The sequence below is a fragment of the Idiotropiscis lumnitzeri genome, chromosome 7 (assembly GCF_059441095.1).
Source record: "Idiotropiscis lumnitzeri isolate Australia: NSW breed Sydney's pygmy pipehorse chromosome 7, RoL_Ilum_1.0, whole genome shotgun sequence".
NCBI lineage: Eukaryota > Metazoa > Chordata > Actinopteri > Syngnathiformes > Syngnathidae > Idiotropiscis > Idiotropiscis lumnitzeri.
In genome coordinates, this window is record NC_142397.1 from 17012190 (window position 1) to 17037301 (window position 25112).

Consider the following 25112-nt stretch of genomic DNA (forward strand, 5'->3'; position numbering starts at 1 on the left):
TACAAAAATATTATTTAAAAGCCACAATAGCTCAATTTAGCCATAAATACAGATTGTACATACATTAGGCGCTTCGGGTCTCCACATTATTATTGGGGTATTATCTATACTGTAATATATAGACGACTCATCGTGTTTTTGGTCGAAACCAGATTTTGGGTAAATGAATGGAACCACATAAATGAATACTGCCCTCTACTCCAATTATGTAATAGCAATAATTTTGTGGTCCACCAATCCCATCAATTGTATTTTTACTTTATTCAACCAACAATAGACCTCTTAATGGGAAATATTGATTTAAGGCAAAACAAATTTCCCCATTGTGGGGTTAATAAAGGTCATCTTTTTCAATTGCGTATTTAAATTGTTTATGGAGAGTTTACAAGATGAGAATCCTGAACAATTGTGAGTCTCAATCGAAATGTGCCTGGGTCAGCATCTTCAGACCAGACAGAAAAAAATAATAATCTGAGTGAATGTGCGCACATATGCGCGTGCGTATGCCATTGTTTTATAGCTCAAGGGTGACATCTGTTGGTTAAAGATGAACAGTTGTCTTCGGCAGGGACTGTCACAGTAGAATGCTGTGCACTTCCATCTCTCGAAGAAGTAGCGCCCACTAGCGGGAGAAAAGAGAAACTACTTCATACACGAAACAACATAGTGAATATGAACATGCTCCAGAAGGGATGGGAAAGAGTAGAGAGAAGCTTAGTCCATTGAGTGACGTCTAGCCAAATAATATTTCAGTAATTACTTGCCATTGGCTGACAACTTGAAGAGTGGTTGGTGTTTTACTGCAAGAAGGCCTTGGAGCGTTTCTGGGCAGCTTGCGTGGTGTCTCCATATGCTTGTTTTGAGATCGCCATGATTTCGGTACACTGGCTTCCTCCCTTAATTCACAAAACATGAATTAGGTTAATTAGTGTGAATAAGATTGGTTACAGTGCTTCAAAATCCTAACTCAATGTTTGAACGTTGAATAAAATACTGTATTAGAGAACCAAATTGTATACAGGTTTATTATTCCCATATGCATGATGAGTAATAGTGTTTACATTGCATCATGTGTCCTGTTTGTTTGATTGTGAAAACTTGTGTCATCATTTAAAATTTCCAACTCCAGTACGCATGCACTCACACGCGCGCGCGCACGCACGCACGCGTGAACGTTCACAAAAAGGCGTGTGAAACACTGCACAGTACAAGCTTGACATATAACAATGTGATTTTGATTTTTATATAAAACACCCCAAAGACCCAAATGTTTCATGAGTCAAATGAACCATGATATGATTGTGTGCATGTTATCGGGATTCAGTATATTAAATGCATTCCAAAATAACCTGCTTCTTTGGTGGCCAAAATGATTTTAAACACAGCTGGTATTATAAATCTTTCTAAAATTTAAACAGTCATTCCAGTTTATTTTTATTGACACAAAAACTAATTGTGGAAATATCTGCACAATTATATTGAACAACCATTTGGAAATAATGAATGAAGGAATAAAAATAATGACAAAACAAACAAAATTGGACTAAATAGTAGTCACTAGAAAAAAAGTGTAGGAGCATTTATTAAAGTAAGAAACCCTCAACTATGGGTCACAAAATCAAAAATAATAGCCTCATAAAGTAACAAAGGAAGTGTGCCTTCCCCAGCTGCATGTTTCAGATCCTTCTACAGATGCTCAGTAGGATTTCGAACAGGGCTCATAGAATACAATTTTAGAATAATATGGTTTTATTGTTGAAAGTGTTTTGAGCTGTGGGGATCTTTATTTTGATTGTACGTTGTACTGATTCATCATACCTTGTGCTGGACATAAATGGAAAATGTACAACGCAAGGCAATCGTGTTTCACAGGAGGAACAGTGTTCTTTCTTTTTAATGCACAACACAAGCAAATTTGTTGTTACAAGAACAAAAACAACCACAACAATAATTAGTGAAATAACCAGAAGCTCAGGACTGGAGGAAAGAAGTTATTGGAAGTTTTGAATCAGGTTGAATGGTCATGACATGTGGGGTCCCTCAGGGTTCAGGGGTCAGGCCTTGGACCCCTTCAGACTGGACTGCATCAAAAGAGCATCAAACTGCAATCTGCAGCTCGGGTTCTGACCACAACAAAGAGATCAGAACATATTACTGCAGTCCAAAAGGCTTTACATTGGCTCCCAGTACGGCGCAGAATATATTTTAAAATTCTGCTGCTGGTCTACAACCCAGTGAATGGTTTGGGCCCTAGAATACTTGAAATAAATGATAACAGAAATGAAACCCAGTAAGGCTCTGAGGTCTGCGGACTTGGGTCAATAGCAGAGGTGGGTAGCGTCAGTCCGTCACTAAATGGTCCCATCAGTATTTAAGGCCGACCCATGTAGGCCCAATCCGTCCATCCTCAGCTTCACGCAGGTGCCACGCAAGCTCTAGCTGTTGTGCACATATAGAATAAGCAGTCAACAAAAGAGAAGTCCGCCCCAAGCGTATAGTAAATGCTTTAAAATCCAGGTCCAAAACAATACCTTCCCCCCACATATTTATGATTGAGATCTGTTAAAGCATTTTGTAAATAACTGTTTCCCAAAATCTCATCAATTCTTTTAGTAATCCATCCATTATGTGGGCCGTTTATCCTCACAAGGGTCGCGGGTGTGCTGGGGCCTATCCCAGCTGCCTTCGGGCAGTAGGAGAACTACACCGTAAAGTGGTTGCCAGCCAGTCGCAGAGCACACACAAAGCCAAACGACCAAGCGCTCACACTCCTACCTCGGGCAATTCAGGGTGTCCAATCAACCTACCATGCATGTCTTTGGAATGTGGGAGGAAACCGGAGTACCCGGAGGATCACCCACGCGGGCACGGGGAGAACATACAAACTCCACACAGGAAGGCCGAAGCTGGAATAGAACCTATTGTGAGGCCGTCGGGCTAACCAGTCGTCCACTGTGCCGCCCTCTTATGGTAATCTACTTTATATGTCTTTGATTTGCTTTTACATGTCATTAACGTCCAAATGCTTTCAAATGTACTTTGAATCATGGGAAGCACATTGAGTGTGTGAAATGTGCCGTATAAATAAAGTGGCCTTGCCTTGGAAATTGCCAAAATGCAAAATGACAAGCCACAAAGCTTCTAGAAAAGTAATTTGGTGTGTGGTTGGAGCGGCCAGTGGCTCGGCAGAATCAACCACTCCTGGAAGGTACTGAAGTGTAAAGGGGGGAGTAACATGATCTCAAGGGCTCGCAATAGCAATTAGAGAGTGTCACCATGCCAAGCAACTGAGTCCCAGATGCGTGTCTTCAGAGACATGGAAGGGAATCATGTGGTGACGCATGTACAGTGATTACACTGGTCAACAAAATGTTTCTGTATTTTTTAATAAGAGACGTAAGTAAACTTTTTTTAGATCAAACTTTTTGCGCTGATTATGAATCCGCCCTCGTTTTTTTGTTGCACATCCAACTTTTGTAATAATAATAGTATAATTTGTAATATAGAAATATATTTAGTCATCTATGAATTACGCACAAGGTTCAACAACATGAGGAATCTTCTGAAGCGTCTTAGCTATAAATGACAAGGCCGGGTAAAATGTGGATAGCGCAAATTTTTATTCATCAATCCTAAAAACAAACACAATGAAAATGGCTCAGAAACCGAACATGGCAGAAAAAAAGTAATAACATTGTAAATCAGCATCAAAACTGTTTAGGGACCCATAAAGCCATCTTCAATTAAAATTTGCTGTTGACCAGTATTTTTAGCAGTGTCCTCAACATTTGTAAATCTCCGTTTAAATATGGAGCTTCTTTAGAAGGGGAGTCTAGTCAGAAAATCTATTGGCAATAAAGATGTACTTTGTTCCATCACTAGTCTAAACACAGAATTCTAATTAATATTGCATTTGTGGAATGTGAATCATTAGCAACATCCACCCATTTTCTAACCACCCACCCCGAGTTGAATATATTCAGGTGGATTTTGAAATATTAATCAGAGGATTTTAATGAAGAACTGTTTATTGATTACAAATGTTTCCAAAGCACTTGTTGGACATTTTGGTCAAGAATATAATATAGACCACTGACAAAGTCTTTTTAAACTTTATTCACACACAAAATTTCATAGGCAGGTAATATAAGTTGGTGGCACTTACCTAACATCAAATAATATGCACCCATATGTTATATTAGGAATAACATTAGTCCAGTCTTTGAGTCCGGACTAAGGCGTTATACATCATAAAAAACAGTTTATCAAGTAGCTAAAATGCATGCAAAGGGGAACAAATACAATATACTATTAAATGATTCACAAATGCATTATTTCAAATAAATTAATTAGATTGAAAAAATCATGGGCATCAAAACTAATTATGGCTCTTGACTTCTTCAAGGCTGGAAGCCATACCCAGCTATATATTTGTTGCATGGTGGCTTTTGACCAGCAGAGTAAAGATGGGACAAGCCAAAGCAAAAAAAAAAATGCAAGCGCAACTAGTCATCAGTAGTTTAATCTTTCCAGTACAGAGATTCAGAAGCAACAAGATGATGCGGCGAAATGAAGAATCCCATGATCTGTTCAGCTAAACGTGTTCCGAAACACTCATAAGAGGTCTCCACGCCAGGAGGAGAAAAAAAGGGCACTTTGACAACACATGGAGACAGTCTCTCTTAACAACAGTAACCATCATAGTACTCCCAAAGGGCAGAGGCCAAAAGGCTTGGCTACGTGGAAATCCTGTGAGAGAACCTGCAAGTTATTATTGCATCATATGTTGAGACAAATATTTGCCAGTGAGAGAAAAAAAAAAGGAGCAAATAAACAGGGGTTAGATAAAGACATAGGACGTCAAATGAGCGGTAAAGTGCAAGATGATCAAATCCACAGGGTGCTACAGGAGCTGGGAAGGTGACTGGGATGTGCCTTTGGTGGGATCCAGTGACACACCTGTGACAATCCGGCTCACACTTCATCACAGATAACGGTCTCCACCACAAAGGTGTTCTCAAAGTGACGAATGCGGTGGCAGTCCTTCGCCTCTCGCTTGGTCATGCCTGTGAGGGAAAAGTGGCCAGAGACAGATGGGCTCAGAGGCCAACACTTGTGATCAGAATACCTAACAAAGTCAATGACCTCCAGATACATTTTAGTGATAATTCTTGCCGAAATCTACTTACGTCTGCGGGAGATGCGGCGGCTCAAGCGGTACGTGTCCTTCCCGTTGCAAAGGCGGTAGATGAAGGGTCCCAGCTGACGCATGTTGTGCACTTTGCCGGTCACCACCATCTCTTCGTGTATGATGTAAGTCTGAGGCAAGTATGTTCCTTTCTACAGGACCCCGAAACAAGCAGCAAGGAAATACAGTGAATAGGTTCCTGACTGATCCACAATAGGTGAAAATCTGTACTAAGGAGAGCCCATTCAAGCAAAAAAAAAAACTTTTTAACGTACCTCACAGCATGTTAACAACAAATGCATTACCTTGACATTAATAAGCAGCTCCCAAAGGTTGCGCGGCGGCATCACAATGGTGGTGTTGAGCTCAATCACGTAGCACTTGTCCAGGGCAATATCATGGTAAGCGGTCAATCCCTGCAAAACACAACTGCTTATTACAGATGAAGATAAAATAATAAAGAGCTTAAAACTGTTTACTAAAGATTTGAAGTCATACAGTATTTTAAAAAGGCTAGCAACAAGGCCTCTGGAAATGTTGCATTTAATTGACTATCCACAGGGAAAGAATGCTTACAACACTAAAACTAGGTTGAAATTAATTATAATATTAAACATAAAGCAAACATGCTCTTAAAACAAATGACAGAAGAAAATAAAATTTCAACTATTTTGAAAACGGTTGAAGATTTGAGGAGGAATGTGACACAAAGGAGAAAAAGTTGTAGACTAAACAAGATGAAAACACTCTCGATCCTTGTAAACTAACGCATACCCAATGTGCTTTCGTGGGTGGAACGTTGGTAACGTTTACACACAAGTACAAATCAAATGTTTGCTCACTCTGTGAAAATCGTGGATGATGTCAGCAGGATCGCTTCCTCCAAAATGAGGCACGGGCACAGTGATCTTCTCATAGTTGTCGGCCAAGTAGATGCCAACATTTTCTGCCAATTCCTGCCGCCCACGCAGCGGTGCGTACACGGAGTCCTCGTAAACCACCTTGCAATGGAACAAGTTCTCTTCTGGGGCCTGTTTTCAAGAACACAATTCCGGGAATGAAAATGTTCTCAAAGTTAGTCTGTTTCATCCCCCATTTTTTAAATGCACATTTTTCAGTAACCAGAGACAAAAAGGTGGCTTACGTGAGGAATGAAGTAGTAGCGGTACACGTAGATGGAGGAAAGGACCAGACCGGCCATAAAGACCACCAGGCCGAACGTCAGGCAGCACAGCCCGTTCAGTGGCGACTTCTTGGGCCGCAAAGGAAGGACAAGCTCATCCTCCTCCTCCTGGAAAACACACATCTTGAAACTGATAGAACATTTGCAGGTACCTTCCATCTCACTGAACTTCATTGACTCCAGTGGAGGATTATCTGAGCACCTAAATATTGTGATTCATATTTGGTAACTCAGATATATGCATGATTTTTAAGCAATCATTTTCTTTTTTTTTTTTTTTTATTTAAAGTTGTGTGCTTTCAGTGTAGTACAAAATCATGACGCAACAGTGAGCGCTATTGGATGTTACTTAATAGCTCAATTAAAAGCAAAAAAAGGCAGAGAAGGTCTCCTACAAAGATGTTGTAAAATACATTCCTGCAGAGCATAGACAAAATATGCAGGGCTGTATTGTTGCATGCTATACTTGTATGCGTTGCAGCTCAGTGACTGTCAAAGTAGAAACTTGTTTGAAGAAGGGGTGAAATGAATCCCAGAGTAGAGTATCTTAACTCATTCAATACCACTGACGGATAAATACGTCAAAATCCATTTTTTTTACTGGGCTGGTTGTGAATGAGTTAATTCTGAAAAATTAACGAGACATTTTTTCTGACTTCTGCCTGCTTATTTTTCGTGGGCACTGTGATGAAGAAGTGGTCAAGCAGCAACAAATGTTCATACTATGTATGACAGGAATGCAGCGCCATTGCGGTGAGTAGTTCAACTTCAAAATAAACCATAGCAAATAACAGACAGTATGGACATCCATGCTTTAACACACTTATTTTGCTTGACTCGTCAGACGAGTGGCTTGTAGCATTTATAATGCCTTCACAAACTGTGGCTATCAACATCAAAAACATGTCCTGAAATAAAGTTAAATTGTCAAGATATTAAAAAAAAGAAAGCAACTTAATTACGAGGACATTCTATTATATGGCGCCGATTCCCAGGAAGAACATGCAAACTCCACAGAAGAAGGCCGAGGCCAGATTCGAACCCATGACCTACGAAATTATATGGTTTGGTTGAACATTTTACATTATTTACTTAATTTGTTAGATTCTCTTTTGTTTTGTTTTTCAGTTTTACAGCAAACGTAAACTAGGAGTGACAAATAAATAACTTGAATCAAGCACACACTGCACTGATTTGGAGAAAATGTTTAAGTGAAAGTCGTTTTATTTACTTAAAGCGATGTTCTATGAGTTTCCTAATCTTACAGTGAGGATTCATTTAAGTTAGTGAGACTGCTTTGGGATGTAATTAACAGTACACGACAAAACTTATTTGTAATATTACACTCGAAATAAATTAAATGTACTTTTTTTTTTTAAGCTGTTTTGAGTATGACTAATGCTGCAAGGACCATAGGAAGTGATGCGAGTACTTGGCAGAGAGAAACACAGGATGAGACGAGATGGTGTGAATCCCGCATAGACGCCTCCAGTCTCACAGCCCATCTGCTAGAGCCACGTGCACCCATTTTTTAAATTTTTTTTGTCGGGGTGTCACTATGTAATAGGTCTGCGCACGAATCAGCGGTGACTCCAATAGAGAAGTGAATTGGCAATTAAAAAACGAACGCTGAATCAGAATTTTCAGATTCGAGTCAGAACGGAACTTGTTAACTTTCTCCCAGACTCTGACATATTTCCATGATAGCAGCACGAAATGCATCTTGGGACATTTTCCAAGCTAAGCTTTCATAAGTATCCAACCAACTTGGTTTATGCCAGTTCACAAGAACAACATCCGGGTATTCTATGTGTTCTTAGATTATTCGTACTTTCAGTTGGAAAAGGACTTGGGCCTCAACTGATGACATTCCACAAAGAAAAAAAAAGTTTTTGTTTATTTGCTGTTGGCCATTCAGGCCATGCTAGCAAGGAAGACAAAAAAAAATAGCGCTAGGTAGCAGCTGGTACAATGCAGCAAATGGATTTAAAATTGGTCCGAAAAGAACCCCCCCAGTGTTCTGCCGTTGGCTAGTGTATGACAAGGAATCCTGGAGGCTAAAGGAAGCTATTTTAAACTAAAAAGTAAAACCTTTCCGTAGGTTGATGCGACTGTGTTAATGTGTCAGAGTATGCTCAGATGTGATTCCTAAAAATTTAATACAGGCCTTGATAAAGCGCTTTGGACAACATATGGTGTCGATAAAGAGCTATAAAAGTGTACTGCATTTTCCATTACGCTAAATTCGTATTTTTCTTTTTTTTTGGGGGGGGGGGTATGACCAGTCTTTCTGTAAAAGTACATTTAGTGAGGGTTTGCGATCCGATATTAGTATCGGAAATCGGTCCGATAACAGCCCCCTCCCTCAAAAAAATAAATAAAAAATACAATACCGGATTTATCAGTCTACATCCAAAATCTCAGATATTAGCACTCATAGACAAGCAGTCCATTCTGTAGTACTCTCCTGGTCTTGTATTTTTTTTTTTTATAAATACTGAAGCTTGGGCAAAAAAATAAACAAATCACAAATGCATTCACTTGAATGAGATTGGCAGCGGACAACAAGTACAAAATCAGTCAAGAGACCTGCTTTATTTAGTTAACATTTATTTAATTCATTCAAATATTGGGGGGTGGTTCATATTTTCTCATACCTATCATTGCTGTCTATTGTTCTTTGTTTTAATAGTACAACTTGATTCAGTCTTTTTAACAAATCATACTAAAGAAATTATTCAAACCTGTGTCAATCCATCTGATATCATATCGGACAGTTGGACTCCAGAGGTCGCAATGTAGGTACCGTATCGGAAGTAAAAAAAATTTTAAAAAAGTATCCGGTGAGCCATTCCAGTTGATTCAGGAATCGCTTGTTAAAAGGTAAATGAATAGCAAACGCAGATTTTGGGTGCGAGTGGGACCTAGCTAGCCACTCTGTTGTACTAATGACAATGACTACTAATCAACGAATGTGTGTGTGTGTGGGGGGGGGGGTGTGTATATATATATATATATATATATATATATATAAACACTCCACATTGTCAGATCCACGCTTCCATACTTATGCCTTGGACAATCTGTGTGACACCGAATGGGAACATTTGAGGAGACTGCATTGGCGCGCGAGGACAAGGACACAACTGTGCATGTGTGAACACATTCTGGGACACGCAACCCTTTGTGTTCTCTCATCCCACTGAGATGGAGGCTTTTTATTTCACACCAGCTGAGAGCGTGACGCACCACGGGGCCTATTTGTCTCAAGCACATTTCCAAGTGAGGAATGCACACAAAGCGCTGCGGTTTGTCAAAATTCCCTGTGCATCGTCACCTTGCAAGGAGAAGACTGGAGGTGTGCAATGATTCTGCCATATACGAATCAAGAGCTGATGACTGCACCGCTCACTCCAACTGTAAACTCTTTAATACGATTCTGCTGGCAGCTGCATCTGCCATCTTGTCAGCAAATGCTGCTGCATTTCTGCTATCTTGCCGAAGGTAATGGGCTGCAGTTTTGTTGATTTTGAAGTAAATGCTTGCAAGTTGCGGCAGACTGCAACACATAGATATAGAGAGCGAGAGGACATAGACTGCAATATTATTTTACATTCCTGGCTTTGAGTGTCGTCGTCTGCAGAAAAATGCATCGTGGATGGTTTTCCACCAAGTTTAATGGAGGCTAAAATGAGCGCATTGTAAGAGGAAGCCATCACAGCCCAGACAGGTTTTGTCGTCAACCAAATGGCGATACGGTGTCATATCAAGTTTTCACAATGGCGTGCAGGTACTCGATGCACACACTCCCCACGTTATAATAAAACAGCTAGCAACATTCGTGGCAGAATAATGCGGTTTAAGAAAATAATGGGAAAAAAAATAAAAGAGGAAGTAACTCACCGTCGAATGTGGAATGAGGATTTCAGTCTTGTCGCCATCATTCTGTTTATCGTCCTTCTGCCCCGCGACAGGCTGGAAAGTTATCTTCACCATGTTTCAACGTGTTTGTGTGCCTGCTCTGCAGAGCGTCTTGAATGGCTGGCCACAAATTAAACCTTCACCTTTCAGACGGGCCACCTTCTCGCCGCTCAACTGTTGTTTTTTTTCTCTCAACCGGAAGTGGGCTGTTTTTTTCCTCTCATTTGTCATTCTTAAAGGGCCCTTGACAAGACAAGGGCACTGTTCTTTTCCCCCCGTGTACCATATTGATCACGAACTGACAATATTCAAATATATGTAACCTTCAAAACAAAAGCGAAACAATAATCCACTACACTTAGGGAGAATAAAAACAGTCTCAGAAAGCACCCAGAAAAAAACTGGAGTTAGAAAGTCAAGTTAACTTAATCTAAAATATGCATCAATGACTGATTTAAAACAAATATTTAAAATAAAAATAATTAAAAAAAAGGTTTAATAAGAAAAATAAAAATTAATATCATTTGATCCCTGATTTTAAGAAATCATTAAACATTCACATTATCCAAATACTAGATTTGTTCAAGGAGACACTAGACCACCTCAAACTGTGGAGGCTGGCCTGACCACACTGTGAAGCTCTACATTCGGGAAATACACTTACTTTACCCATATTATGTACACTTGCAAAATTTAATACGTGAAAGTCTATCACTGAAATACACTAACGCAGTCAGTCATAATTACTAAAGTGCATTTGTATGCTGAACTCTTCTGCAACATTTATATAGATATAAAACACATGAAATCCAAAGATTAAATACTTATATATATGCTGCACACTCTTGAAGCAAGATCACAACTATAATAACCACAACTTTCTGAATTCTCCATCTTTGACATCCAGTAGAAGACCTACACAGGCTTCCATTATTACTCCTGGTGGGGGGGTGGAGCCCAAAAAAATAACAGCATCATTTCATTTCAAACTTTTTTCTTTATTCTCATTCGGCTCAGGACGTTGACACTTCTGAAAGAACCCACACGTTTTATGCTGAAATTGGTGTCAAAAGCTGCATTCAAGCTGAATTCAATGTGTCATTTTTAAGTTGTTAAATTAACAATTCCAGTACAACACTATTAGTACAGCATCATGCACAGCCAGTGTAGGAACATGCATGTTCAATGTGCATGGAGGGGCTGGGCTTTGAGTAATGCTGTAGCCTGCACAATATGTATTACCTATTCGATCTATAAATAGTTTCCATATTGTGGACCATGTCAACTCACTGCAATTCTGTTCATAGGTTTGTCTAAGTACCATAAGGACAAACCATCACGCCCATACTCTCCCAGTCACAAATGCTTAACACTCATTATTGTACTGGATTAAAATTCCATCAAAAGACCCTTACAGGAAGTAGGAAAGCTACCACAGTCCCACTAAGTTTACCACAAACGCACTTCCCAAGAAACAATCCAATAGCTCAAAATGAAGCGGGAATACAAAATCACTGATATTGAGCTGTGGGGATCCCTTGGGGTCCTCACCTGCAATTTGCAGTCAGTTATTAGGCAGGCAATTTGCTTCTAATTAAAGCTCGACTGATCTTAAACCTTGCCTTCCTATCCAGGAGTGATGTTAGAGCCACTCGAACAGCGAGGTGCTGAAAAAGCAGACGGAACGGACCGCTTTCTGATACCTCCACCTTCCCTCTTTGTACAATTGATCAATATCCTGTCGGGTAACTAAGTGGGAGCTGCCCTTTAAGTTACGTACAAGAAACCCAGCAACCATTTCAGCAGTAAAATAAAATGTAAAAACAATTGACACCTGTCTTAAGGTTGAGAACGTAATCTCATTACCATTAACGTTATATGTTTAAGGTAAATATCAATATAATATTCCGATGTAAGGTGAAACAAACAAAAATCTACAAAGCAAAAAAAAAAAAAAAGGCATATGTACATTTTCTCCCTGTCCAAGAAAAAAATACAGAGAGGACTTTTGGACTTTCAAAAGTTAGATCTCTTTTCCTCCGCCCAAGTATTTTCAGTGCTGGGTCATGTAACACAGCACACAAGAGGTCAAGACTCCCGTGCCATGGCATTTGAGAGTTCACCCCACACATCACATTGAATGAAGGCATGTCAGTCTGACCACTGAGCATGGCAGCCACTCCGGCCGGGCCACGGCAGTGCCGCCATCAGGTGCAGACGGCCATCTGTCACCTTCCAAGGCATGCAGCAAACAACCATGTTTCACGTGCCATTTCCATCACAAAGGTTGGAGGCCATAATCTTGCAGAATGTGTGTATGAAGGTTTAGGTGTTATACATGTAATGAGTCTTCAGTAGCACTGAAATCTTGACTTCCTATGTGTGTCTCGAGTGGGAGTTACTTATGGTTCACGGACTTTTGTTTCTGATGGACTAGTGTGTTATTGGACCATATGTGGTTCAAGGTGCATGAAAGCAGCAGCATCTACTGTTTTCCTTTGAACATAAACTCTAGGGTGAAAAAGAATGTTCGCTTGATGGGTTGGCAACCTCCCAGCAACTTGAAATGCATGGTTTTTTTTTTGTTCTTGTTTGTAGTTTGTTTCTGGAAATTGTGTTCAGAAACCAGAAGAGCAGCAGCTGATGGGTCTGTTAATCAGGTGTTAAGCGGTCAAGAAATGATGGCCCCGCCCCCCTGGTTGTCCTTGGCACCCTGCCTCAAGCCTCCTGCGGGGCAGGCCTCTTGAGGTCCCGGATCTGTTTGACCAGGTAGGTCTTTTCATCATTGAACTGTTCGTCCTCTGTTCTGTCGTTCTGGAACTTGCTGAGGAACTCGATGAGCTTGGACTGGTTCTTCAATAAGATGTCCAGGATGGGCTGCGTCTTGTTCGGGTTGGCCACGAACACCTGGCACAGGAAGCGGAAAAGCACATGTTCAAATGAGTACCGAGTGTGGTACCCATCGCATATATGAATTGGTTGCCTGTGGTAGAATAGTTTTTTTATTTTGTTTTGTTTTTTTTAAGTAAATGTATCAAAATCTCATGCTTAGTTGTGAAAATGATTTCCAACTGGATTGTGACATAGACGACATTTTCTTGCCTGTAAAAGAGTTGTTCGTTTTCTTCTCAATGACTTTACCTTAAAAACATGGAAGGCCTCAAACTGAATGTTGCGGCTCTTGTCTCGTAGCAAATTCATCATGAGTTTCAGATTTTCGGGCTTGCTGATGTACTTCGTCATGATGCTGAAGTTGTGCCGGTCAAGGAGCAACTCTCCCAGTAACTGTTAGTTCAGAGCGAGAAAACGGATGTCAAGAGATCACGCCAACAATGGGAATGGTTCACCACTAGATGGTGTATATAGGAGGGTTCTTTGAAAACAACCACAAAAAAAAACCACCACCATTGACACCATTAAATAGCGCTATGAGACATTTCCAAATACTGTGGGTGTGGATGCATGCTATTACCTTGAGAGACTGCCTTTTTGTCACGTAGTTTTCAGAGTGGAGTAACTTCTCGTATTCACTAAAAAACTACAGAGAGAAGAAACACAGAAAAGAGGCTGATGATCTCAAAGGGCCAATGAATAGTTTGACAAAAAATGGCTTAACACAGCCCTAACCAAGATACTTTATGATGGACAAAATTAACTGTTAAAGCATTCAAACTTGAGTGTTAAATGTACATAATTTATCCCTCCTAGATGACTTGTACAAATTACGTGGATTAATGTCACATAGCACAACCAGACAGGCATACTTGGCACACTTACTCTGTCATAATGTTGCTCCAGAAACTCTGCACTCAGTAGTTTGTGTCTTGTAAGGAGGTCCTACAATCAATATCAACATAAAGTCAGACATGGTCATGACAATGTCCACAACAGAACAGGGAATAATAAAATATCCCGACTGGAGAACCCTGAACGGTAAAGTCTAATTTCAATTACAGTGCGATAGTTGTATTAGTGAAAATGATCAATAATATTAAAAAGAGGAACAGAGATTTTCTCATGCTTTCCTATACATGTGTGAATAAAAATACAATTAGAGTATATAGTCGTTCTACTAAGTGTATGCTCATTGCCCGATCACGGTCCAATTAAAATTGTGATGTCACTTCACCAAAAATAATTGTCTCAACGGGACACCATAATGTTAATCGACAATTTATAAAGTTGACTTTTAAATGCACGGCGGATAAAGTTACAGCAGTCTCTATCGTAGCTAATATTTTGGTGTTCAAACGACTTTCCCATTGACGCTGCATCAATGTAACAATCCGTAATAACTCAAATGACTTCATGTAGAAAAACATTAGGAATATATTCAGTAGGTGTGCAGTATAACAACACAGTCTCCTTACTTTAAAAGTGGCGAATGCATCTGAGGCAATGTCAAATGTGGACATCTCCACATATCGGAAAAAATCATAAAATTGCTCCGACCACAGCGTGATTTTGGCCAGAGGTTCATGTCGGATGCACTCCCTCAACATGATTCCACAGTTTAGTGCAATTTCCGGAGACTCGTACCTGCATAGCACAACAACAGGTCCAATGAACAACTAGTTTGGAAGCAACAGATAGACATACACACACACACACACACACAGAGCAGAGTATGATTGCGCAATTTCTCAACAAATGGCAGAGACTGGAACAAAGCATGAAATATGGCATAGCACTGAGGTGGTCAATTACCATCCCAGCACCTACTTGAAGATGCAAAATCTGTACTTAAGAAAAATCTGCCAGAACCATTGGAGCCATCTTTAAGGAATATGACACACTTCAACCTCATTTGAGAAGTTGTTACTGATTTATTTTATTTTGATTTGGATTTGAGCATACCCTGAAAATGTTTCCTACCCTTTTAGTAACATGAAGAGTATATTCTGCTGGGTACAGAGGTACTCCACCGTCGGAGTCCGAGTGCCAATCTGACGTCTCAAGATGTTGTTGAAGATCTGAGCTACATCTTTCTTGCCCTGTCAAGTGAAACAATAAATACATGAATGTCTGATAATAAAGATATTTTTCAAAACATTCCAACGATAAACCCGTAATTATTAATAACTATTTACAAAAAAAAAAACAGCCACTCAAGGCATGATGGGAACTCCTTCAAATTACACAAACACATCTGTTTGCATTTTGAGCCTTGTCAAAAAAAAACAACAAAACTAAGATTCACATATTTTTTTAACAAAGTTTTTCAGATAATTAAACGGCTGCCATCGAGCAAAATAGCTAGGTTGATTGTGTCACCTGCATCTGGGAAGTTGGCAGGTCGAGGCGAGACGACCATTGCAGCTAGCCTACGCAAGTTTGAGCAATTTCAGCTAGCTACTACTGCCTGCTAAACACGTTGCGGTTTCACACTCAAGACAGTAATTACAGCCTTCATGGCAGCAAACAAGTTACACTTTTTCCAAGTGGCGTTCTCAAAAAGAGATTACGAGGAGTAATTAATAGAAGGAAAGATGGAGAAGCCCTGTCAATCGCTAACCTAATGTCATTGTGAAATGCGCTTGGGTGACGGATTGCACTTCACAGAGGTCTCGACGTAACTGCGTTCAAGCAAAATAGCAGACATGATAAATTAACACGAAATAAAGCGACATACAAAGCTGAACAGGAATAATGTTACACAATCCCAAGTGGCCGACAAAATTCAAAGTAAAAAGCAAGTCAGTAAAAGTACGTTTTCGTAAAATAACTGAAAATCTATCACTCTATATCAGGCATCACCAAATGGCGGACCGCGGTCCGAATCCGGACCGCTCGATGGTTCGGACCGGACCCATGACCGCTCTACGATGAATTTTTTCCAGGGCGCGTTCGCAAACGTTGGCGCTGCAATTCCAGTTAATACGGAAAAGGCGTCACTGATTTGAGCCAATCAAATATTTTGTTTCCGATCCACTGCCAATTGCGCAGCAAACTGGAAGAGAGTGCTGCTGACAGTATGCCTTGCGAAAAAGTTAGCGAGGTCGATGCGTGTTGTTTTAAATGAATGGACGGAGAAATTTAGTTTCGTTCTGGCTGCAGCCGATTCAAAACCCGTGTGCATCATATGCTCCGAAACCGTCGCAACATTGCGAAGCGCCACTACGAAACAAAGCACCGCCCTTTTTTGCAAAGTTATCCCTGAAGTTTGAGGTGAGCGCTGGCAAAAACATCGAATTTCGAGTGCAGTATAAGATATTTTTACATTTCCGTTTACAGCCCAGTGGCATGCAAACGAATATTCAGTAAAAGTATCGTGGATTTTGGGGAAACATAAAAAACATTCAGTGATGGGGAAGTTGTGAAGGAGTGCTTCAATACGGTTGCACAAACATTATTTAAAGGAAAACACAAAGCCCAGATGTGTGAAATAATCTACCAAATCCCAATGGCCCTGACTCCGTTCCAACCCAGATTTAAGTCACTGGCAGGGCAGTCACAAACTCATTTTTCTTAGTTAAAAAAAATATTCAAAAGAAAAGGTGGTGTCAAAGCTCATTTTGAATTAGTTTTTCATGAGGACAGCCATTTATATTGATTGTGTACTGAACATGTTGACCTGTTTTACTTGGATAATAAGGCTTTCCGTTTTTTTTTAGGCTGATAACTCTTTGATTTGAGAAAAAAAGATGTTAACTCAATGCTTCGCACTTGATATATTTCTGCAGGAGATATTTGACTGTTTTTTTCTGGAAGTGGCAAACTTAGGTTCCTGGAACCACATTTTCTTGAATGTGAAATACACACCTTATATTTGTTTGACTGGCAAAGGTGTTTAATGTGAACATTGCTAAATATTTAGTATACAAGTGCGCTCTGTTGAAAATGACAAAATATTGAAACTAAAAATGTAAGCATAGGCTAGACATTAAGAGAAGTTGGACTTTGGTTCGGACCTTTTAATTGGAAGAAATTTTCGTCGTGGACCTCTGTGACTTTTAATTGAATACCTCTGCTCTATATGGTTGTCCTACTATTTTGTACCAACCATAATCTAACAGGAAGTATGAGGGAAGGTGAAAGAAGAAGAAGTGGCAGATCACACAACGCAGCCACTTATGATACAACTGCATGAGTCAGGGAAGCAGCAGCGAGCAGCTCTGGTGTGGCACGTAGCACAAAAACGGGGCTTTGTTATACAACGACACAGAGAAGGTGTCACTGTCAACATTTTCCGCAACACCACGACTTGAATCAACGTTTCATTTAAATGACGAGCTACGCAACAATGATTATTACAACTAGAAAGGAGTCAGGCAACCATTCACCCTTGCATCCACAGCTATAATTATTGACGTTTTTAAGGTGTCTTCTGCCATCTAGTGGTACTTCTTGTAGCAACACAGGACACTGTTCAATGTCAAACAATAGCGGGTATTTAGCAATCTCATCTAGAGGGAGAAGCACAATGGATGGGAAGTGGGGCTAAAAGATAATGGAAGATGTGATACAAATATTATAACATTTAAACTGTAACTAAAGAAATTACATTTCTGTTATCTAACGAAAGAAAAAAAAATGCAGACTCAAATACTTAATTGCAATAAATGACATCCAACCTTAATCTGAGCTTCTTACCCTCATGAAGATTGTAGGTAAATTTGGAGCCTATGCCAGTTGTAATAAAGTTTTTAAAGTGTACCACTGGTGCTCAGATGGAAAAATATTATATGGTTTATCAAGAAAAACGACATCCAAACACGCACAGACATACTTGCTCGTTCTTGGCTCCTGGGAGCGGAGCAGTGACGTAGCGTTATAGAATGACAGAACCTGCTCGCACAGGATTCTGGTCTACAAAACAGTTATCATGGCGGAATGCAAAGTGTGTGGATGTCTCAATAAGAAGACAAAAAAAAAACAATCATAAGCAGTAATTGGCCGTTAAAAACTGAAGGATTGTATTACGATTAATGGCATTATTTAAAAACACTTACGGGACAGAATGTCAATTATTTAATTTAAACCAATGCTAAATGAGTATTTACAGATTTGAGTCACATCATTATAATGACTGCAGAAAGACAACATCTTTATAAGTCAGTTCAGTAAAGGAGTCAGAAACACCATCTAGTCCACCAGTGCAAAGCAGAGATACTTCTGGTGCTTGCTTGGTGTCATCACAGCTGCTAAGTTAGCATTGCAACAGCTATATGTGTACTGTTTTCAAATCATTAAGTACGTAATAAGATCAACTTCTCCATAAAAACCCATCGCACGATCATTCTTCTGAGGGCAATTCTTTTTTTCCTGTTATTTATCTCTTCAGACTTTTTAAATCCCATCTATAAAAGCTTATTTGTAGAGGAGAGGCAGTTTTTGTAACTCCACCCCTCATTCTCACCAGCATTGCCCACGACTGACATTTGCAAGTCAGTGTGTGCTCAAACTAACGGTAACCTGTGTTATACACAAGCAAAAAAATAAAAAAAAAATCTAGTGGGCAGATGATTTATCCTTAGTATGCCTTGGGCAACCCCGAGAGGGATACAATACATTTTGACACCCTTTCAACATGCACCATTTACATCTGATCTGTAGTCAATTTTTATAGATGCGTACTTGGTATTTTGCCTTGACTTCTTCGTCAATAAGCTCTTACCTCAAAGTCAATGAGCTGCAGATCAGCTATTAGCGTGCTGAGTAAACCACTGTTGTAAAGCTCCTGCGCCAGTTGGGCCACTGCTTCAGTCTGGGGCTCTTTCTCATTCGTCCCATACAGGATTTCCTTCATGGCCACCAGGCTCTTTGACACCTCTTCCGTGGCCTGAGGAAGTAGACACATTTGGATACTAAATTGATTACCACGTAATGCATGAAAGTATTAGCCCAAGAGAAATTCTGTCAGATTCAGCCTACCTTCTCAGCCTTTTTGTCAGAGATGTCATGCTTTTCAAGCACTGTCATGCTGTCCTTCAGGTTCTTGACGATGTCCGTCGGCGACTTGTGGGACTTGCCAAAGGGGAAAGGCATGGCGGTGGGTTACCACGAGAAACTGGGCAGCGCGCGGTCCACCTGATTTATCAAATGTAAAGACGGAACACAAATTGCAATTTACATGGCATGAATGTAGTATTCTGCCCATGAGAACACGTTTGAACAAGTTCAAAATAATTGCAAAACAGTGTGTGAAGTAAATGAAAGGATGATACACAGAAGTGACTCTCAAATTATTCCATGAAGACGTGACAGCAGACATGTTCGTACAGAGTCTGACAAAAATAACAACACTCGATAAAGAATACCATGTAGTGCTGCCGTACGTACAAACCTAAGAACATCAGCACATCAGGTGCATCATCCAGCCATTATTCGAACTGCTTATACAACAATGTACAGCACTTGCATCATTACAGAATGCAAGTATACCTAATGTTGTGGCCAGCAACTGCCTTAATCATACAATTCAATGACATTCCTGAAGGCAAATAAAGAACATCGATCCTCTGATTTCAAATTGCTGCGTAGGGTGTCAACAGGCAAAACAAGCCATGTTGAGCTTCTAAACTCCTCCTTGATAACTGATATGAGTTCAATCTTGTCAAACTGATTTGAAGAAATACTTGTGTTGACACAAAATATACAGACACGAGGACAACCTCTCTCACACATTTTAAGAAATGCACAACTTGAACATACAAAAAGGTTACAGCGGTTTACATTCTATCCACATTTATACGTACAGTTAGAAAAGGAAATCTGTCATCAGAATGAGCAAAGTGATCATTATCTGTATTATCACAGTATTGATTAAAGAAACTTAAATAGACAAAGTAATCTAAATTCAAATCACAAGGTACACACCGAAATACATGCAATAATCAAAACTATATTTTATATTTTGATACCAAAAAAGATTGTAAACGGCAACATCCAAAATTATTTTTCTAATGCATTAAAGACCCGATACAAAGTGGTGGGAATTCATTTGGGGTTCTATAATTAAATTATTTGGCTCAAATAAAAATATTTGACACATCAAATATATTTTCAGTTCAATTATGAATTATATATATTTGTTTTTTTTACAGCAATCTATATTATTGGTCAATCCACACACGTGGCTGTTATTTTTACTATAATTACTATCCAATCTAAAGTGATGAAAATGTCTCTCTCTCTTTTGATGGTACAATGTTAGTAGTTGAACAAAAAACACTATTTTTGGGGTCTCCTGAAAAGTGATGATTTTGGAGGTACGATGATTCCGCTCGACGCCAGCGATTAACAGATATGTCCATTTTCCATTCTGCTACGAAGACAGACTCATGACATTTTCAGGCAAAATTAATTTCACGCCGGATTTTGATCTGATGAGCTCTAATTGATAGATTCAACTTGTCCGAACACTGTAATTTTTTATTCTATTTTTTTTTTTTTAAATAAGTTGGCCATTTTCATGCAGTTGCTCCAGATCCTGCAGTCAGGACAAATTCCCTGTTGTCCCTCCACTGCAAGAATGAGTGGTCAGAGACGATGGTTGCGTTTTTTGTTGTGGATCCACCTTTATCATTTGATAAGATAGATAAGAGAATTAAAACTTGAAACAGTAGAACTAACCATTGGACACACAGGCAGTATAAAATAAATGGTTTCTTCGCCTATATTATGTTTATAATGGGTACTCCTCTATACCACAATATGAAAGTTTATCATTTTTAATCAACTGTACCACTTTGATGTAAAAAAGACTGACATGACATTTTATTGAGCACAATGACCACATATTCAGTTATAACATTTACAATTCTCAGTCCTGATAGTTGTGTCAATATCTGCAGTTCTTACTCAAACCTTGAGCATGTGACCAAGGACACAAGTAAGAAACAGCTGTTTACAACCTTATCTCTTAACTCGAGTTGCAAAACAAGGTCTCTTATCGAAACGAGCCCCTGTCCCACCCAGTTACTTTAGACTACCTACAAACAAACATTTTCAGCAGATAGCAAGATGGCAAGCCATATCTTTGTTGTTATTTTAAAAAGGACCTGGCGGGTGGACAAAATAGATAATCCCAGTCTCAATGAAAAGTGAGATAACAAAATGCAATATGAAGTTTGCGTCACAGCATGACTCCTAGCAGTCTCAATGTAAATGTAACTCTCATGATGAATCACTGAAATTAGAAATTGGGGGTCATCCGGACCCCATCGAGACTCTCATGATGGATCACTGAAATTAGAAATTGGGGGTCATCCGGACCCCATCAAGCCTCTTTCAATTGTTCATTAAGCCATATGTGTATGTAGCATGAAAGAGAACAAGAGATTTATTTAACATATAACTTGCAGACAAGGTTATTGAGTATTTTGTAGTCTTGGGGTTAAAAGTGAGTTTTGCACATGTGTTTTGCACCAACAATACAAATCCGTATGGCGGAATGAAACTGCAACCGATCAATATTCATAATTATATACACAGCCAGCATGAGAAGACTGCTTACTGTCACATTGTTAATAAATCTGGACACACCTCAAGTTTGCCAGGTGGCCAAATCCGTCTTTCACCCCTACTAATGCTTGTTAACATATCCAGCAGGCTGCCTTTCTGCTCCTGACCTGCTTCAGTATCAGTGACGCAAATAGGAAGGCATCGCATATGGCAGCTTCCATCAGCTGCTTCTGCAATGACTGCAACTTGACATGTTGGAGCGATCAAACTTTACTACCCAAACAGAAAATATTTTGAATAGTAAAAATTACCTAACGTTTTGGTCATAAAAGATTACACCAAACCAGCCAACCGTGGCGCACAACTGACCTATAATGAGATCCAACACAAGAGTTGTAGCATATTTTCTGAGCTGTATTGATTAAACAATATTTTTAATTTTGGTTTGCTTTGGTGTATTACTGATGAACATAAAAATGAGGTAGCACATTAAAATAAAGAGCGCAGTTCTCCTCACCAGTGGTTTGCAACCTTTTTGCAGTGAAATTTTTTTTTACCCAAGTATCCCTTCACCAGCGCAAAGCATTTGTGGGTAAAATAATAATAATAATAATAATAACAGTAATAAGACTTCAAACATGCCATCAGTGTCTGATTTGTTATACGCTGAACCTTTCAAAATTCATTTGTGTTGGTCCACAAAAATATAATCAACAAGAAGTGTCTTCTTTTGGATCGTGGAAGAGATCTGCAACTTGTATGCGTAAATAAAATGAAAACAATCTTCAACATACGACCGTAATTTTGCTGACTGGTTTGGCCTTCTTTGCACTTGTGTCTGTTTGCGACTTCATAGATTTTTAAAATAATGAAATTGAATAACCTACTGAATGCACAATTTGTTTTATGAACTTATACTAACCTCAAACATTTACTTAATTCAGAAATTATTTTTTAAGGATTTTTGCGCATTAGTTTTATTTAAAATCTTGCGTACCCTCCAGGGTACCACTGCTTCAAACAATACATCTGCCTGAGAGAAGTGTGGGAAATATGGCCATGTTATAAATATGCTGTGGCTGTTTTATTACAATCTTAATGAGACTGGTCTCATTGGCTTGTTGAGGGGTAAATGAACTGAACAAACAAATGCACGTGCATCTACTATAATCAAGTTGTCTCAAATCAAAGGTGATTTACTTGATTTGTAGTTTTCTCTGAAAACGTCTATAAAAACCAGGGGGCAATCAAAACAGAAAGCCAAATGCCCATTTAGCAGCGTTAACAACGTGACCATCTGTGTTCAACCATGCCTGCTTTGTGATGGGTTAAAGCCTGCCAACTTTTGCGCCAAGCTGGCACAATGCATACTTACTCATTGCGTGGCAAAGACAGACACGGCATCAAGGGGGCGCCGTGAAACATCCACGCCCCATTGCATTATTAGTTGTGATTTGGCAGAAAATTGGCGAATCTCTTTGCGAGGCAATGAGGCCTATTATGCTTCAATCACAGCTCACCAAACCGCTGGTTTACGAGTGAATACGTGTGTTCGTTGCAGCGTGTCGTCGGGGCTGTGACAGGCCCCCTGCTTCCAAAACATCTCAGGTGCTTAACTCCTTTGGAGTGTATACGAGCGATGGCTGTCAAAATACGTAGTATGAGAGCCAATTTCACGCTTTAAGTCCCCAATAAAACGGCAGTGAGGTAGCTTAGCATGGCCAGGCCTGGCAAAGGCTCCGCGCGACAGCTTGCACAATCAAGCCCATGCTTAACATCAACAACAGCGTGCTAAAGATGTGCTAAAACACCCCCGGCGTCATCGAGGCAAATGTCAGGAATGCTAAAACATTTTTTGCGAGATACCTTTCTTTTCGGGCTTCGGCTGTTAGATAATGTAGTCGCACACTATAATCTCCACAAATGTAAATTGGGACCACTGGAAATGCAATACATTACCTCGTGAACGGCGTTTTCACTCGTTTTCCCCAATTCGTCACGTCGGTAAAAGGCAACGCACGTCCTCTTCGGGACAAAAAGTGCTTTGTTTTCCTGCGTCGTCGTCCCCCTTGTTCGTACTGAAGATAGTTGTGTAGCCAGTTTCCCAGTTCCCCTCGCTGATTGTTGTCCGGGCTGCTAACGCGAGCAGAAGCGCCACTGTCGCCGTCCCGTGTCTCTTGCGCCCCCTCTGGCCGTCTGACGCGGTGCAGTCATTTTCGGTTGAACGTCCGCTAGGGAGCGCGATCAACCCGCGGTCAAGTCGCTGCGGTGACCGCACTTTGGCCTCAAAAGCCAATGGCGTTGTTCAGCCTATTTTAGTGGTACTGGCGCCCACCTATTTCATTTGGTCGTTACATAAAATATGAAGAAATAACACACTACGACGTCACGTTTGTTGCGTTTTTTATCATTATTTGAGAGGCCCTCCAATATGATAAATACTGTACTATCATACAGACTGTCATAGTATGACGTTAATCAGAAATGTTGGCGGCCACTGTTATAATACTGATTGGGAAAAGTGTGTGCGTGTAGGGGTGCGTGTGTGTGTGTGTATGCGTGTGTCTGTGCGTGTGCGTGTGCGTGTGCGTGTGGGCGTGTGGGTGTGTGTGTGTGTGTGTGTGTGTGTGCGAACGAGACTTTGGGTTGTACGTGGAGATTTGGCTCATGTACGACCATCCGTGACCTTTAAATAATTCTGAGCGTAAGCGTACCCTTACCCTAGTTTTTACATACAGATTGAACACTCTAAATCGTCTGTAAGTGTGATTGTGAGTGTGAATTGTTGTTAGTGTTTGTGTGCCCTCCGATTGGCTGGCAACCAGTTCAGGGTGTACCCCACCTACTGCCCGAAGATAGCTAGAATAGGCTCCACCACACCAGTGGCCCTGGTGAGGAGAAGCTGATCAGATAATGGATAGCTGGGAATTTGCTACATAGCAAAAAGACCCCAAAAGGAATACAGTGAAGCAGAAGCTTATAAAAGCCTGGCCCATCACACATCTTGCTGTACAGCAGGGATGTCCGAACTTTTTCCATCAAAAACTGCATACTCACATAAAGGGGGCAGACAATTTTTATGAATAAGTCCGGAGTGTCAAGGCTGGAAGGGTTGCCAGATAGTGGCCGCAGGGCGGTGGACTGACCGGCAAAAAAGGGTCACGTGCCCAGCTGTGCTTGTTTCTTTAGCGTAGTTATTCAAAATACTTATCTTCTTTTTTAATTGGTGTAGATGTATAACAGCATTTTTCAAAAATCATTATCTATTTTGCTGGAAGGCCGCACTATGGTACGAGGCTACTCTGACTGGCTGTGAATGTGAGTGTGCGTGACGAGGGGAGTATATGAGGGGCCGCACCTGATGCTTGCTCGTTGCGGAAAGAAAGTACAGAGTGACAGAAGGGAATTGCCAAA

General features: G+C 40.1%; 2 protein-coding genes across 2 annotated transcripts; both read right to left on the bottom strand.

Annotated features, from left to right (window-relative positions):
- Positions 1-4100: 4100 nt before the first annotated feature.
- On the bottom strand, positions 4101-10494 carry itm2ca (integral membrane protein 2Ca). Its single transcript, XM_088300852.1, has 6 exons — positions 10275-10494; positions 6333-6479; positions 6031-6219; positions 5494-5604; positions 5190-5340; positions 4101-5066 (listed from the first exon to the last, which is right to left on the bottom strand). The coding sequence occupies exons 1-6, from the start codon at positions 10365-10367 to the stop codon at positions 4975-4977; spliced, it is 783 nt and encodes a 260-aa protein (XP_088156978.1). The 5' UTR covers positions 10368-10494; the 3' UTR covers positions 4101-4974.
- A 775-nt stretch (positions 10495-11269) lies between these two features.
- On the bottom strand, positions 11270-23975 carry cab39 (calcium binding protein 39). The gene is made up of 9 exons (XM_088301146.1): positions 23658-23975; positions 19167-19322; positions 18910-19074; positions 15168-15286; positions 14663-14831; positions 14070-14129; positions 13765-13830; positions 13434-13577; positions 11270-13199 (listed from the first exon to the last, which is right to left on the bottom strand). The coding sequence occupies exons 2-9, from the start codon at positions 19278-19280 to the stop codon at positions 13011-13013; spliced, it is 1026 nt and encodes a 341-aa protein (XP_088157272.1). The 5' UTR covers positions 19281-19322; positions 23658-23975; the 3' UTR covers positions 11270-13010.
- Positions 23976-25112: the final 1137 nt, after the last annotated feature.

Bases quoted from the DNA above. Each gene is read 5' to 3' on its own strand.
- itm2ca (XM_088300852.1), bottom strand. From the start codon at position 10,367: ATGGTGAAGATAACTTTCCAGCCTGTCGCGGGGCAGAAGGACGATAAA. The intron at 6,220-6,332 runs GTAAGCCACCTT...TCTTGAAAACAG, and splicing joins GCTACTACTTCATTCCTCAC to GCCCCAGAAGAGAACTTGTT. The intron at 5,605-6,030 runs GTGAGCAAACAT...TGTGTTTTGCAG, and splicing joins TCATCCACGATTTTCACAGA to GGATTGACCGCTTACCATGA.
- cab39 (XM_088301146.1), bottom strand. From the start codon at position 19,280: ATGCCTTTCCCCTTTGGCAAGTCCCACAAGTCGCCGACGGACATCGTC. The intron at 13,831-14,069 runs GTAAGTGTGCCA...TTCTCTCTGTAG, and splicing joins TGGAGCAACATTATGACAGA to TTTTTTAGTGAATACGAGAA. The intron at 13,578-13,764 runs GTAATAGCATGC...CTGAACTAACAG, and splicing joins CAAAAAGGCAGTCTCTCAAG to TTACTGGGAGAGTTGCTCCT.